The 13,683-nt window shown below is 54.3% G+C and overlaps 3 protein-coding genes across 6 annotated transcripts; 2 read left to right on the forward strand and 1 right to left on the reverse strand.

Annotated features, from left to right (window-relative positions):
• Positions 1-235: 235 nt before the first annotated feature.
• Positions 236-6,124, forward strand: CLIC1 (chloride intracellular channel 1). The gene is made up of 6 exons (XM_008575041.1): positions 236-537; positions 2,532-2,641; positions 2,839-2,964; positions 3,128-3,234; positions 4,130-4,311; positions 5,703-6,124. The coding sequence occupies exons 1-6, from the start codon at positions 499-501 to the stop codon at positions 5,862-5,864; spliced, it is 726 nt and encodes a 241-aa protein (XP_008573263.1). The 5' UTR covers positions 236-498; the 3' UTR covers positions 5,865-6,124.
• Positions 6,125-6,224: 100 nt separating this feature from the next.
• On the forward strand, positions 6,225-9,666 carry DDAH2 (dimethylarginine dimethylaminohydrolase 2). The gene is made up of 7 exons (XM_008575042.1): positions 6,225-6,654; positions 7,494-7,858; positions 7,973-8,072; positions 8,188-8,261; positions 8,419-8,538; positions 8,997-9,146; positions 9,348-9,666. Exons 2-7 carry the CDS (start codon positions 7,562-7,564, stop codon positions 9,462-9,464), a joined length of 858 nt encoding a protein of 285 aa, XP_008573264.1. The 5' UTR covers positions 6,225-6,654; positions 7,494-7,561; the 3' UTR covers positions 9,465-9,666.
• Positions 9,667-9,993: 327 nt separating this feature from the next.
• LOC103592364 (chromosome unknown open reading frame, human C6orf25) lies at positions 9,994-13,343 on the reverse strand. Of its 4 annotated transcripts, none has more exons than XM_008575043.1 (6): positions 13,249-13,343; positions 12,713-13,060; positions 12,465-12,555; positions 12,064-12,104; positions 11,851-11,927; positions 9,994-11,720 (listed from the first exon to the last, which is right to left on the reverse strand). In XM_008575043.1, exons 1-6 carry the CDS (start codon positions 13,307-13,309, stop codon positions 11,616-11,618), a joined length of 723 nt encoding a protein of 240 aa, XP_008573265.1. In that variant the 5' UTR covers positions 13,310-13,343; the 3' UTR covers positions 9,994-11,615. The 4 variants fall into 4 exon arrangements, with proteins under 4 accessions (XP_008573265.1, XP_008573266.1, XP_008573268.1 ...); XM_008575044.1 differs by having other exon boundaries at positions 11,851-11,946; XM_008575046.1 differs by lacking the exon at positions 12,465-12,555 and having other exon boundaries at positions 11,851-11,946; positions 13,249-13,309.
• Positions 13,344-13,683: the final 340 nt, after the last annotated feature.

The following is a 13,683-nucleotide window of genomic DNA, read 5'->3' on the forward strand; positions in this document are numbered from 1 at the left end:
GCTAGTGTCAAGTTTCTTGTGTGAGGGTGGAATGGGGTTGTCCTCTGATTAATGAACTGGAAAACTAAGGCAGAAAAAAAGTCCTGTGTTCAGAAGAGTTCAGAGAAACAAGGAGGTTTGAGGGCTCTTTCCCCTTAACATCCCCCATCCGGATCCTGTGGGAGACATAAGGACCTCCCCTCCAGACCCACTCCCTAGATCGTCGAGTCCCGCCCCCCTCTTGTCCCCTCCCCAGGTTCAGGGTGGGGCCGGTTGGTGAGTCAGCTGCTCTGCGATCCAGCCCAGGAGGGGACTAAACTGGAGGAGCTAGGTGTGGAGTGCGCTGGGCTAGTGGGGAGGCCGTGTCTGGAGTGAGTGAGTCTGACTGGGCTTGTGTTGCGCTGAAGGGACAGCCCTAGGTCTGAGGGAGAGAATCCCTGACTGTGAGACCCGCCTTCCCTGGCCCCAGCCCCTCCCAGTTCCCCCAGTGACGGCGGCTTCCTGGTCCCTGAGACAACCATGGCTGAAGAACAACCACAGGTCGAATTGTTCGTGAAGGTAAGAACACCTTCTCTCTCTTTGGCCACCTGAATTCCTGGAAGCCAACTCTCATTTTTCCCCAGCTACGGCCTTAACTCCCCAATCCCCTCCCTCCTTGACCCCCACCTCCAAGCCCACGTGCAATCTTTTGGGGACAGGAGAGTTTTGGGAGGGGAAGACAATTAACTTTTAAGCTGGTTATGAGAGTTCTATGATCAACCCCGAAGTTTGTAAAATAGTACACATTTCCAGCAGCTTAAAGGAAGGGAAGGGAGAGAAAAAGGAGAGTTCCCAGGAATGAGACTAGGGCGGGGAATGAGCTGGTGGAAGGTCTGGGTGAGAAAGGGGCAATGGGAGCCCAGAAGATTTGGGGAGGGACAGAGGGAAACAGCAGATAGGACATGTGGCCCTAGGAGAAGATTGAAGGGTGAGGGGTGTAGTGGAGGAGAAGGGGGTGTGTGGGGGGGTGATTTCAAGGAAGAGGGTGTGTTGAGAGAGGCCTGGGAGTGGGAAGAAGTAAAGTGGGAAGAATTGGTGGGTGGAAGGAGAGAGAAGAGTGGGAGCAGAGTTCAAGACGCAGGGCTGGAGAGGTGATGGGGTGTGATAAGGAATATCCCCAGGACTCGGGGAAGCAAGAGAAAGGGAGGCGTCAAGGAGATGAGAGTTTAGCAGTAGCTACAGTGAGAATTGATGGAAGAAACATCAGAAGGAGGAGGAGAGCTGGGTTAGGGCATTTAGGATCTGGGGTTGTAGAGGCAGGAGAAAAGACTTGCCCCAACTCTCCTCTCTCTGGGTGTGGTTGTGGAGAGGTGGCCCATGGCATTTGGGTATCAAAACCACAGGCAGCAGCCTTCACTATGTGTGCCCCGTTCCCTCTCCGATTCCTCCCCACGGGCCCTGCATTCTTTCCCAGTCTTGGGACCTCTTCTCTGTGTCCTCCCTCCCTTCTTTGGTGTCCTCTTCTCCCTGCTCAGTCTGTGTTTTCCTGTTTGCACATTCTCTCCACCTTCTACTTTCCTGCCTCCTTTCTCTCCACTTTCCCCTTCTGTTCATCCTGTTTTTCTTTGTTCCTGCCTGTTTCTCCCTTTCCTTTCTGCTCGGGTTTCTCGGACAGCCATTCCCTCTCCCTAGGCCCAGTGAGGTCAACGCAAGCCTGGGTCCACCCCCTTAGGTGTGGTCCCCACCTCACCCTCACGTTCGCCTCCGGGGCTATTTTTACTCTGGGGTGAGGCTGTGCCGCAGATTCTGGCCCTGTGTCCTGTGTAAGGAAGATTATCTGGAGTCAGAGGACTTGTGCTGGGAGACCCCGGCAGTGAGGGGGTTGGGGTGGCCTTAGCGGCTCAGCCATAGCCTCACAAGTCCCTGCCCCCACTTCCTTGTCAGGAAGGAAGCTGCTGAGGCCGGAGACACAGAGAGATGAATCACCCTCAGCTTAGGGGGAGGTGTCCTTTGGTGGAATTAGATCACCACTTGCCAGTTAGAGGGCAGCCCCTCTCTGCAAGTCCTCTACATCTCTAGAATGAGGCTCAGGACCCCTTGACTGCCCAGCCAGCTTCCAGAAACAGCTTGGGTGGTGGAGGTGTAGTGAACCAGAACTCTTGGCTTCCACACCCTGCCCTACCTCTCCTGTCCTCAGGCTCTACTCTGTTCAGGAATCCAGGCCTCTAGCCTATAACTGTGGCCTCACCAAAGTCGCACACCTTTCCCTCTCTAGGTTTCAGATCCCCCAAGTTCTCCAACACCCCTTCCCTCTGCCTACCTCCCACTTGCCCTCAGTCTCTGGGGAACCAGAAGCCTGCCTTTGCAGAAAAGTTTTCCATTGATCTGCCTTAGATTTGATCCAGGCCCAAGGGTGAAGAACCCAGTTCCTGGGAGAGCTTTTAATGGGGGAATAGTGTATGTGTCATGACTAGGCAGAGAACAGGTGGTCTGGGAGTAGGGGATGAAGAGAATGGCCAGGGGATGGGCAGGGTGCACAAGGCCTAACCTTGGTCGGGGGGGTTGCTTTTCAGGCTGGCAGTGATGGGGCCAAGATTGGGAACTGCCCCTTCTCCCAGAGACTGTTCATGGTGCTCTGGCTCAAGGGAGTCACCTTCAACGTCACCACCGTTGATACCAAGAGGTGGGCCCACTTCTATTCCTCTAAACTCCCTTTGCATACACATGCATGCATACACACACTCATTCACCCCAGTCCTTTCATCTTGAACCTTTTTCACCTCCTCCTGGAGCCCCTTTCTCTTCCGACATCCCTCCATCTCCCCTTTCTGGTTTTCTCTGATCCCCTTTTCCTGTCCTGATGCCCGGCCCCTTCTCCAGGCGGACAGAGACAGTGCAAAAGCTGTGCCCAGGAGGGCAGCTCCCATTCCTGTTGTATGGCACCGAAGTGCACACAGACACCAACAAGATTGAGGAATTTCTGGAGGCAGTGCTGTGCCCTCCCAGGTACAGGGGCATTCGGTAATGAGAGGAGGATCTGGGAGATACTGAGAAAAAGAGAGATTGAAGAAATAGAAAACAGAGAGATGGTGTTAGGGCTGGGGCAGGGGAGCTAGCCAAGGCTTCTCCCAGGAAGATATCGTACCTCATTTTTCCCATTGGCTTTTAGGTACCCCAAGCTGGCAGCTCTGAACCCTGAGTCCAACACGGCTGGGCTGGACGTATTTGCCAAATTTTCTGCCTACATCAAGAATTCAAACCCAGCACTCAATGACAGTGAGTCTTGTGGGTCTGAGGAGTGGGTCCTGGGTGGAATAGAGAAAACCCGGGAGTTGGGAGGCATTAGGGACACCTGAAAGTTCAGACATCAGGGAGATGAAGCAGAAGTTGGCAAACCTCTCCGAGCCCCCCATTTTTGATTTACCTCTATATATCCCTGAATTCTCATCGGCCGAGACTTTTATTTTTTTGGCAGCTGGTCAATATGGGGATCTGAACTCTTGATCTTGATGTTATAACACTGCATTCTAACCAGCTGAGCTAACTGGCCGGCCTTGGCCAAGACTTTTAAGCCTCTCTCATCTGTTCCCTACCTTCTTTTGCCCCACTGGGGACATTAATTGGCTTCTGGCCTGTTTTCTGGCAGAATAGGGTTCTATTGAGCAATGACTCTAGATCCAGGCTACCTGAGTGCAATTTCAAGTAGCTGTGTGACTTTGAGCCATTCGCTTAACTTTGCTGTTAAATCCATTTCAAGGTCTACAAAATGAGGATAACAATACCTATTTCCCGGGTTGATGTGAGAATTAGATGAGTTATTGTAGGTAAAGGGCTTAGAATAACACATAGAAAACTAATTATGGGCCGGCCCGTGGCTCACTCGGGAGAGTGCGGTGCTGATAACACCAAGGCCCCGGGTTTGGATCCTATATAGGGATGGCCGGTTCGCTCACTGGCTGAGCGTGGTGCTGACAACACCAAGTCAAGGGTTAAGATCCCCTTACCGGTCATCTTTTTTTAAAAAAAAAAAAAAAAAAAAAACTAATTACATTAGTGTGAGCTATTATTATTTTTATCTGGTCTCACCATTAATATCCACCCCACCTGGGCTTTCTTGGATGACTGTGTTGGTCTTCTCCTGAAGTTCTTACCAATTCCCTCTCTTTCACAGATCTGGAGAAGGGGCTCCTGAAAGCACTGAAGGTTTTAGACAATTACTTGACATCTCCTCTCCCAGAAGAAGTGGATGAGACCAGTGCTGAAGATGAAGGCATTTCTCAGAGGAAGTTTCTGGATGGCAATGAGCTCACTCTGGCTGACTGCAACCTATTGCCAAAACTCCACATAGTACAGGTAGGTGGTTATTGTAGGAGAAGAGGATGGCCACTGGGATGGCTCTTTTTTTTTTTTTTTTTTTTTTTTTTAAAGATGACCGGTAAGGGGATCTTAACCCTTGACTTGGTGCTGTCAGCACCACGCTCAGCCAGTAAGCGAACCGGCCATCCCTATATGGGATCCGAACCCGTGGCCTTGGTGTTATCAGCACCGCACTCTCCTTAGTGAGCCACAGGCCGGCCCCAAAGGTGACTTTTCTTAGGGTGGTATCCATTGATTGCTACCAATGGCAGACCCCACCCCAGTCCTTTTCCACAGTCATTGCTGGCAAGACTCCTGCTTGAGAGAATTACATTTCATGATGCAAGGCATGGGTGCAAACAGACTGGCTAAGAGTAACACATCCCAATATTACTTTTAAGAATGCTCTTCTTGGGCCGGCCCGGTGGCACACTCGGTAGAGTGCGGCACTTGGGAGTGTGGCAGCGCTCCCGCTGAGGGTTCGGATCCCATATAGAGACCGGTCCGCTCACTGGTTGAGCGCGGTGCGGGCGCGACACCGAGGGTTGCAGTCCCGTTGCCGGTCGCAGTACAGGCGCGACACCGAGTGTTGCGATCCCATTACTGGTCACGAAAAAAGACAAAAAGGAAAAAAAAAAAAAGAATGCTCTTCTTGTCTCTATATCACCGCCAAATCCCCAGATGAGACAGAGCAGGCTTTTCCTAAAGTCAAAGCTTTTACTCTCTTTATAGCTTCAGTTTCCACTTCCTCTTTTTAAAGTTGAAAACTGCTGGTTCCCATGTTTTTGTCACAGCTTCAAAGCTATGATTTAGTGTGTGCAACATGGGCCCAATGTCAGTCTACCACCACTACTGTGTACTGAACATCTGTATTAGGCATTCAAAGACACAAAGATGTATGGTGATTAGTCCTTGACTTCAAAGTGTTGAAATCTAACTGAGAAGACAGAATATGAAGGTTAAATAATGATACATGACTAATTGACAGATGAAAAATACAGACAAAAGTCACTGGAAATTCAGGAGGAGAATTTTATGGTATGTGAATTATAACTCAATTTTTTTAAAACTCAAGAGGAGAAAAGTAGCACTATGGATTGGAGTGGTCTGGAAAGGGGCTGGTTTTAATGTCCAGGATCTCAGTAAGTGGAGGAGTGAAGACACTATAAGACAGTGAGGAATTGAGAAAGCGGATTGGAGAAGATGATTCATGTGGGAGATAAAAATCAGTAGGAAGAGAAGCCAGATGGTGAAGGTTCTTCAATTCCTGGACAAGAAGGCTGGATTTTATTATGTAGCCTTGGGAGAAGGGAAAGACCAGCAGCATGGCAGTCATCATGGCTTCTCAGGAGCTTACAAGTTGGTCTCTCTCCTCTCCCCACCCCCAGGTGGTGTGTAAGAAGTACCGGGGATTTACCATCCCAGAGGCCTTTCGGGGAGTGCACCGGTACTTGAGCAATGCCTATGCTCGGGAAGAATTTGCCTCCACCTGTCCAGATGATGAGGAGATAGAACTGGCCTATGAGCAAGTGGCCAAGGCCCTCAAATAAGCATCTCCTGGGGATCCCTCACCTCCCTCCATCTTCTCCACAAAGGCCCTTGGTGGTTTCCACATTGCTACCTAAAGGACACACTCCAAAATGGCCAGTTGGCAGGGAATCCTGGAGCACTTGTGCAGAGGGGGGCTGGGAGGTGGGGGGATGAGGGAAAAGGATAGGGGACCTGGGTGAGATTTTTATTGTGGGGTGGGGTGGGTAGGACAATGTATTTCAGTAATAAAATACAGAATGAAAATCAAGTGTTGTATTTATACAAAGAGGTCTTGAAGTGTGGGTGACACGGAATGAGGGGTGGGCCAGTGATCTTGAGCTCAGGGCAGAAGCCAGGAATTAAAAAGGGGGTGGGTGTATTCGTGGTGAGGCTGCCATCTTCAGTGCCGGCCCATCGTAGCTCTTTCCTGTGGTCCATGCCGCATTTGCAGCCCCGCCAGCAGGGCAGGCCAGATGTGGGTGGGCCTGGGCAGTGCTCGCGGGGCGGTGCTGAGTTCGGAAAAGGGGGGCGCCGTCCGGGTGGAATGGGCGCGGCAAAGCAAGACGGAATGGGCGTGGCTTCGGGGAGCCCCGCCCCGTCCCGCTTAGACAATGCCCCGGAGCCGCCAGACCCGTCGCGCCCCCGCCCCATCTTAGTACATGAGTTCGCCTACCCAGGGACCCCCAAAAGCCAGAGCTCCCAGTCCCCGAAGCTTGAAGATTAAGACTCCTTTTTCCACCAACTCTGTCCTCGGGGGGTGGGGCCCCGGCCGAGATCACAGAGCAGCAGGAGTGGGGGTGGCCGCTGGAGGTGAGTCGGGTGGGGGGTGTCCCCCGGACTATACGGGGGCCGGAGTTTGAGGGTGCCAGGCCTGTGCCTGCACCAGACGGAGAGTGAGGGGGACCGGCATTTGGGTGTGGAGTTGGGCGGGGTGGACTTTGGGGGAAGATGGACAGGGGAACGGGGTCCTGGAGCCGGGAGTGGCGCCCGCGCCCGAGAACCACGCCCCGCTTCCGCCCCTCGGATTTCGTTTTAGACCTCTCCCAGTCCTTCGGGACTCGGTCTGGTTTATACTGGGTCGCGCTAGGGGCAGCGTGACCGGCCGGGGTGGAGAGAGGATGCTTAACTCCTTACGCTCTAATTCCAACCACCCCTCCCCCGCCTCCCCCGTCTCTCTCTTCCTTCGTCGTTCGGGCATCCAGGATTTCCATCCCCCAGCCCTGACTCTCTCCCCAGCTTTCTCCTCCTGTTCCATAACCCCTGTGGGTCCCTGGCCTGACTTCGGGTCTGTCCGGCAGCGAGCAGCTGAGGGTTAAGGGGGCGGGGCTGCTGCATTTTTGGGGAGTGAGCGCATCCTAGCGGCTGCCAAGAGGGGCGCCCGGCGGGGACCTCAAGCCCCCGAGCAGGGGCAACAGGTGTTTTGGAGATTAGGGATCCCAGTCCTGTCCCTCAGACTCCTCTTAAAGAAGCAGACCCACTAGGGTGCGGGGAGGAGTGGGGTTGACAGGACACGAAGGTCTGGAGGGGGTGGGGCGGAGTGGGAGGGGCGCCCAGTGATGGCAGGAGGAAGACCCGGGCGCTCTTAACCACCCCCACGTCCTTCTCTGCATGTCTTTCTCTGCCTACCCCTTTTCTGTTTCTTCTCCCAGACAGGTGAAATAAAAAGAGAGAAAACTAAGAAATCAGCGCGGCCGGAGGGGGCGTTTGTGTGGATGGGATGGGGACGCCGGGGGAGGGGCTGGGTCGCTGCTCCCATGCCCTGATCCGGGGGGTCCCGGAAAGCCTGGCGTCCGGGGAGGGTGCTGGGGCTGGCCTTCCGGCTCTGGATCTGGCCAAAGCTCAAAGGGAGCACGGGGTGTTGGGGGGTAAACTGAGGCAGCGACTGGGACTGCAGCTGCTAGAACTGCCTCCTGAGGAGTCGCTGCCGCTAGGACCGCTGCTCGGGGACACGGCCGTGATCCAAGGGGATACGGCCCTAATCACACGGCCCTGGAGCCCCGCCCGCAGGCCGGAGGTGAGCGCCAGGGCGCGGGTGTGGTAGGGCAAAGGGCGGGAGAAGCTGGATATCCGGGCTTTGGGGAAGAATTGGGGATGGGGATCTCAGCCCGGGACCCTCTTCTGCCATAAGGTCGATGGAGTCCGCAAAGCCCTCCAGGACCTGGGGCTCCGAATTGTGGAGATGGGTGACGAGAACGCAACGCTGGATGGCACCGACGTTCTCTTCACCGGTGAGGCTGGGGGGCCGGCACCCCTGGGTCTTGGCAAGGGAAGCAGAGTCTGGACTGTCTCGGCCTTGTTTCCAATTCGCTCCACCCTCAAACCTCCGCGACCTCCCGGGCTCAGGCCGGGAGTTTTTCGTAGGCCTCTCCAAGTGGACCAATCACCGAGGAGCTGAGATCGTGGCGGACACGTTCCGGGTGAGGAACGTGACCATCCTTGGGAGGGAGCAGGGCGCAGGTGGGGGTCGGAGGGGTCTGGGGGCCCGCCGAGGAGAGAGAGCCTGAGAACAGCCTATGTTTGAGGGTATCCTCTCACCCCAACGCCCCCCTGAATGCCTCGCCTTGCTCTCACCAGGACTTCGCAGTCTCCACTGTGCCGGTTTCGGGCTCCTCCCACCTGCGCGGCCTCTGCGGCATGGGGGGACCCCGCACTGTGATGGCAGGCAGCAGTGACGCTGCCCAAAAGGCTGTCAGGGTGAGAAGGGGCGGGGCCCACGAAAGTGGGCGTGGCTCCGGCCGCGAAGGCGGGGAGCTGGGAGGCTTAGGACATTAGTCCCAACCCCTGTCCTCACCGGGCTGTCCATCTAGTATGAAAGAACACGCGAGTAAACAAAAAGTTACAACAGTCGAGCAGGGAGCTGGGAGACCGCGGACCAGGGGCGATTAACTTGCTCTTCAAGGATGAATGAGAAAGACAAGTGGGAACTGAAGAGGGGGAGAAAAGGGTTTCAGGTGAAAAGAACTGCATGTAAGACTGAGGTGGAAATTAGCAAAGGTAACTAAAGTGCTCAGGACAGTGTCTGACACATTGCTTGCTATGATTATCATTCCACACGTGTAACTCTGTCCCTGGCCCTTAGTGGTGGTAGGGCAGGCAGACACAATTGTGGACAGGCTCTGAGATTTGAACTCTTCCTGCTTCCTCTCCCCCAGGCAATGGCAGTGCTGACAGATCACCCATACGCTTCCCTGACCCTCCCAGATGATGCAGCCGCTGACTGTCTCTTTCTTCGTCCTGGGTTGCCCGGTGCACCGCCTTTCCTTCTGCACCGTGGAGGTGGGGACCTGCCCAACAGCCAGGAGGTGAGGGAAGGCAGGAGCTCCACTACTACCAGAAGCCAGAGAAAGGAATCTCAGGCTTTCCTAGTGGGAGAAAGGATGGGGGGGGGGGGGGTTATCTTCTCTAGAAACCTAAGTGGGGCCACTTGGAGCTGGCTGGAAGGGGGCCTTGGCTCTGGCCTCAAGGTCTTACTCCCCTCTCCCCACTCCATGTCCTCCCTGCAGGCACTGCAGAAGCTCTCTGACATCACCCTGGTACCTGTGTCCTGCTCTGAACTGGAGAAGGCTGGTGCTGGGCTCAGCTCCCTCTGCCTGGTGCTCAGCACACGCCCCCACAGCTAAGGGCCTGGCCTTGGGATCCTCGCTGGCCAGGGGCAGGGCAGCATAGATAGTAGAAGGGGAAGGAGGATTAGATAGAAAACGGTGAGTAGGTAGTAGTGGGGAGAGGGCCCCAAGAAGAGGGGAGGGCATAATGTGGGAAAAAGGATGAGGCCACTGGGCTAATACTGTCTCTCAGAACCAATAAAATAGAATTGACCTTTTAGACTGGGCTGTGCTGGCATCTTACTGGGGCAGAGGAATGGGTGGGGCTGAAACCTGAGGTTGGGGTCAGTGTTAGGAAAGAGGCCTCTTTCGTTCATAAAACCTTCAATAGGCACTTACTGAATCATCAACCAACCCTGTTACAGGTGCTTGGGTACAAGATGGAAAAGACAGAATTTCTATTGTGGGAAGCATGTCCAGGGCAGAGAAGAGAGTATCTGGGTGGATCACTAACTGAATTTACCTAAATGTCAGATGATTCAGAGACTAGCAGTTTACTAGTCCACCCCTATTTGATAGAGAAGAAGAAATGATGCTTCCAGGGTTATTCATTTTCATTCACTCATTTACTGAGGCTTAGCAGTGATTTTAAAAGGATCAATCTCCTCATGGCAGGGAACTCACAGTACATGAAATTTTATTACAAATTGAAATACAGGTTATAATGGAACAATTCACAGAAGGCTTGTTTCTATGAGAGAAATAAGGGGCTCCCTAGGGCATCAAAGTGTATGCAAGGGTGGACAAGGAGGGTTAGGAACAACTTCCCAGAAATGACTATACTTGAACTGAGTCCAGATGATAAATAAGAATTAGCCAGGCAGGTAGTAGGGAGGAAGGAAAAGGGTAATTGAGGAAGAAGGAATTGCACTGGGCAAAGGCATTGGTGCTAGTGAGAATTCTCCAAGGCATATTGTGTCCATGTGGAGTGACAGAAACAGGCCTGGTCAGTGGACAAAGTGCTGTAGCTCCTAGTACCCAAAGCTAAGGCCCTTGGGCCCAGAGCTAAAGGCTAAGGAGAGAAATACTGCAGTTCTGAAATAAGAGCTGTAAGGAGCAAGTTAGACTGGGAAGGATCTCTCTGGCTTCAGGAAAGCGGGCAAATGTAGGAGGATGAGGTGGAGCTATGCGTAATCTAGGAAGGAAATGAGGAGAGTTCATTCAGCTGGTAGCGCTGGGCTTGGAGAAGGGTGTGGATTTGACAGCGACAGTGACAGTGACGTTAAGATAGAAAGAATGTGATGGCTCATTGTGTGGGAGTGAGAGAGGAAGGAGGTTTGCATGACTCCCAGTTTCTGGCTTGGGCAACAGGGTTGATCGAGAGAGCATGCAGAGGAGGATTAAGTAAATGGTTTGAGAGATGATAATGAGTTGGGTTTCACATGCAGGGCACAACAATATGCCTGGGGCCAGACAGGTGGGATTTCTGAGGGACAGTTTGGAAATCCCAGATCTGAGATCTGAGCTGGAGAGGGTTCTGGGTGTCATCTGCAGAGGTGGAAGCTGAGGACTGGCTGTGGATGAGAGCTTCCCAGGATAGGGGGTAAGGGGAGAAAGAAAGGGACAAACAGAATGGTGGGGAATATTGTGGGGACAGGGAACAAGGAAGAGGAATACAGAAGGAAGAAAACACCAGCAGCAAAGAAAAACATAGCTTAAAGAAGGGAGTACTCAAAGGCCAAGCCAGATGAATGCTAAAAAATGTCTCCAGGGTGTGGCCATTAGGACATCACTGACAAGCTTACGGAGAGCAGATGAACAATTTCAGCAGATGAACAGTGAGGATAGAGTGAAGGAGAAGAAAATGAAACAGGCAGGTGTATACCCTTGGTTTGAAAAGCTTGACTGTGGGAGGGAAGGGAAGAGAGGAATATCTGGGAGCTATCTGGGAGTTATTGATGTCTTAAGATGGGGAGACAGGGCTTAATCAGGTTTAGAGAGGACACTAGCGATGAAGGAGACATGGAAGTTATAAGAGAGATGGGAGTAAGTGAAGGAGCAAGATCAGTGGCAGAAATTGCTTGGAACCCAGGTCTTCTGACTCCCAACCTAGTGCTCATTTCTATCCCATGGTGCCTTCCACTTACAGGTGAGGGGTCAAGAAGGGGAGAGGAATTATTAGAGAGCTGGGAGCCCCCTACTTGGGAGGCTTGGAGTAAGGGCTTCCCTTCAAACTACGACTGCATAGATGGTGGAGGCATCAGCAGGGACCACTGTGGACAGCCGGCAGGGCCTTCTGAGGGCCATATGGTCTAGATCCGCATAGAGCAGGTTCTGAAGGAGGGGTACAGGGAGGAAGGAAGGATGGTCTCAGCAATCTGACTCCCTTGGCATTTAGGCTTCTTTCTGGGTCCAATCTCCTCAGGTATTCAGGCCAGCCCCCTTCCCATCCCCATGCCCTTACCGGCTCCTGGTCCACGTTCCCCGGAATCTTGTGCTCCTCCTCTACTGACCTCTGGGGCTCGGCTTTCACAAGTGGAGCTATGTGGGGGGGACAGAGCTGAAGGATGGAGAGAAGGTAACCAACTTGTCTGCTCCTAGCAAGGCTCAGACTTGGGAACCGAGGGGTAGGGAATGTGCGGGTAGGAGAAGGAAAATGGGGTGGAGTTAGTCTCACCAAATCTGGGGAGTGGTCGAAGCGGGGGCGGGGGCGAGCGCCTGTAGGGGTTGTAAAAGAGCCTTTGAGAGTCAACAGTCCTGTCTCGCTGGTTCTCCTCATCCGCGGCAAAGACATCCCAGCAACTTCAGGCTCAGACCCGCCAAACAACTTAGGCTCCTCCCCCACAGACAGTCCTGCCCATGGTCTGATCCTGCTGCACTTCTAGCTTCGCTCCTCTAGCCAGGGCTTCACTCACCAGCCTGTGGCCTCGTTCCCAAATTCTGACTCTTCCATCCTTCTCCAAACCATGCCTGGGCTCCAGATCTAGCTCTTTCGTTAGCGAAGTTCCGGGTCCTGTTTCTTGCCCCTCTCGCCTCTGGTCACACCCTGTTAAACCAGGCTCCACCCCTCGTGCTCACCTGCGCAGCCACCAGACCACGCCCAACGCTCCGAGTCCTAGCACCAGCACAACGCCTAGCAGCGGGATCAGGAGCTGGGGATACACCGACCCTGTGGGAACGGCGTGGCGGGGAGGGATGCCGAGGTCAAGGGTACGACGACAGAGAGCTAGCTCTTCCGCTCAGGAAGCCCCAGCCAAGTCCCCCCTTCCTCCCCTATTTGTGTATCTGAGTTAAAGTCCCCCCCGTGCGCTCAGTCCTCGACCTACCGTGGGTAGACCCCGGGGTCCTGCAATCGGCCTTGTCCCCCAGCACGTGAAGCACTGTACGGCTCTCGTCCTCGTGGCGGCCCCTGCAGAAAAAGGTGCCCGAGTCCCCCGCACTCAAGAGCAGCTCCAGCCGCTTGATACCAGGGTCCAGGGAGCGTAGGCGGCCTGCGAAGGGCTGGAGGGGTGGCACGGTGGGGGTCCCGCTCGGCGAGGCCCACAGTATCGGGCGGCGTCCTTTGGACAGGCCCTTGCAGGCCGGGAAGCTAGGCGCCCAGGCCCAGCGGATGGGGTGCGAGACCCCTACGCAGGAGAGATTCACCCGGTCCCCAGGGCGGCCTTCCAGAGAAGCTAGGGAAAGGCGCGGGAGGTGGTTAGGGCAAGAGCACAGGACAAGACGAACCCCCACCCCCGTCTTCTTTCTTTCCTCTATTCTGCCCAGCCATTCTGGATCTTCCCACACACTCCACCCCCAGGCGCCCCCTTCCCCTGCCTCATTCTTTCCTCGCCCATCCACAAGTTTCCCATGGATCGCTTACCCCCCGGGTCCCCCTGGGCCCTGGAGAGCAGCAGAGGCAGCAGCTGCAGAGCCAGGGCCATGGCTGGGATGTGGTGGGGAGAGGTGGCGAGTGAATCAGCGGGGGAGACCGGAGGGAAGCTGGGGGCGGGGGACGGTCGGGCTGGGGGCTCGGATAAGAGCGGGGGCGGGGCCACCAGCTGCCCAGATCCCTTCGGGAATCCTCCCAGGCAAACTCACTGCCCTCAAACAGTGCTCACTTAAAAACGCTCACTTAAAAGTTGTGCCCGGGCTGTTCACACAAGCGCTTTCGCCAGCTTAACTCCTCCAGCGTAGAAATGGCTGGGAGCACCACAAATTCTGGAGCTCGGCTGTTTAAGTTCCGACTTCGCCAGCTACTGGCTGCGTGATGTGGACAAGTCGCTTAACCTCTCTGGGCCTGTTTGCTCACCTGTAA

The sequence above is a fragment of the Galeopterus variegatus genome, unplaced genomic scaffold (genome assembly GCF_000696425.1).
Source record: "Galeopterus variegatus unplaced genomic scaffold, G_variegatus-3.0.2 Scaffold1130, whole genome shotgun sequence".
In the NCBI taxonomy this organism is placed as follows: domain Eukaryota; kingdom Metazoa; phylum Chordata; class Mammalia; order Dermoptera; family Cynocephalidae; genus Galeopterus; species Galeopterus variegatus.

Excerpts from the sequence above, each read along its gene's own strand:
- CLIC1 (XM_008575041.1), top strand. The coding sequence starts at position 499 with ATGGCTGAAGAACAACCACAGGTCGAATTGTTCGTGAAG. Across the intron at positions 2,642-2,838 it reads ACCACCGTTGATACCAAGAG|GCGGACAGAGACAGTGCAAA; the intron begins GTGGGCCCACTT and ends CCCCTTCTCCAG. Across the intron at positions 3,235-4,129 it reads AAACCCAGCACTCAATGACA|ATCTGGAGAAGGGGCTCCTG; the intron begins GTGAGTCTTGTG and ends TCTCTTTCACAG.
- DDAH2 (XM_008575042.1), top strand. The coding sequence starts at position 7,562 with ATGGGGACGCCGGGGGAGGGGCTGGGTCGCTGCTCCCATGCCCTGATC. Across the intron at positions 8,073-8,187 it reads CACCGACGTTCTCTTCACCG|GCCGGGAGTTTTTCGTAGGC; the intron begins GTGAGGCTGGGG and ends TCCCGGGCTCAG. Across the intron at positions 8,539-8,996 it reads CTGCCCAAAAGGCTGTCAGG|GCAATGGCAGTGCTGACAGA; the intron begins GTGAGAAGGGGC and ends CCTCTCCCCCAG.
- LOC103592364 (XM_008575043.1), bottom strand. The coding sequence starts at position 13,309 with ATGGCCCTGGCTCTGCAGCTGCTGCCTCTGCTGCTCTCCAGGGCCCAG. Across the intron at positions 13,061-13,248 it reads GGCCCAGGGGGACCCGGGGG|CTTCTCTGGAAGGCCGCCCT; the intron begins GTAAGCGATCCA and ends GCCTTTCCCTAG. Across the intron at positions 11,928-12,063 it reads TCGACCACTCCCCAGATTTG|CTCCACTTGTGAAAGCCGAG; the intron begins GTGAGACTAACT and ends CCCCCCACATAG.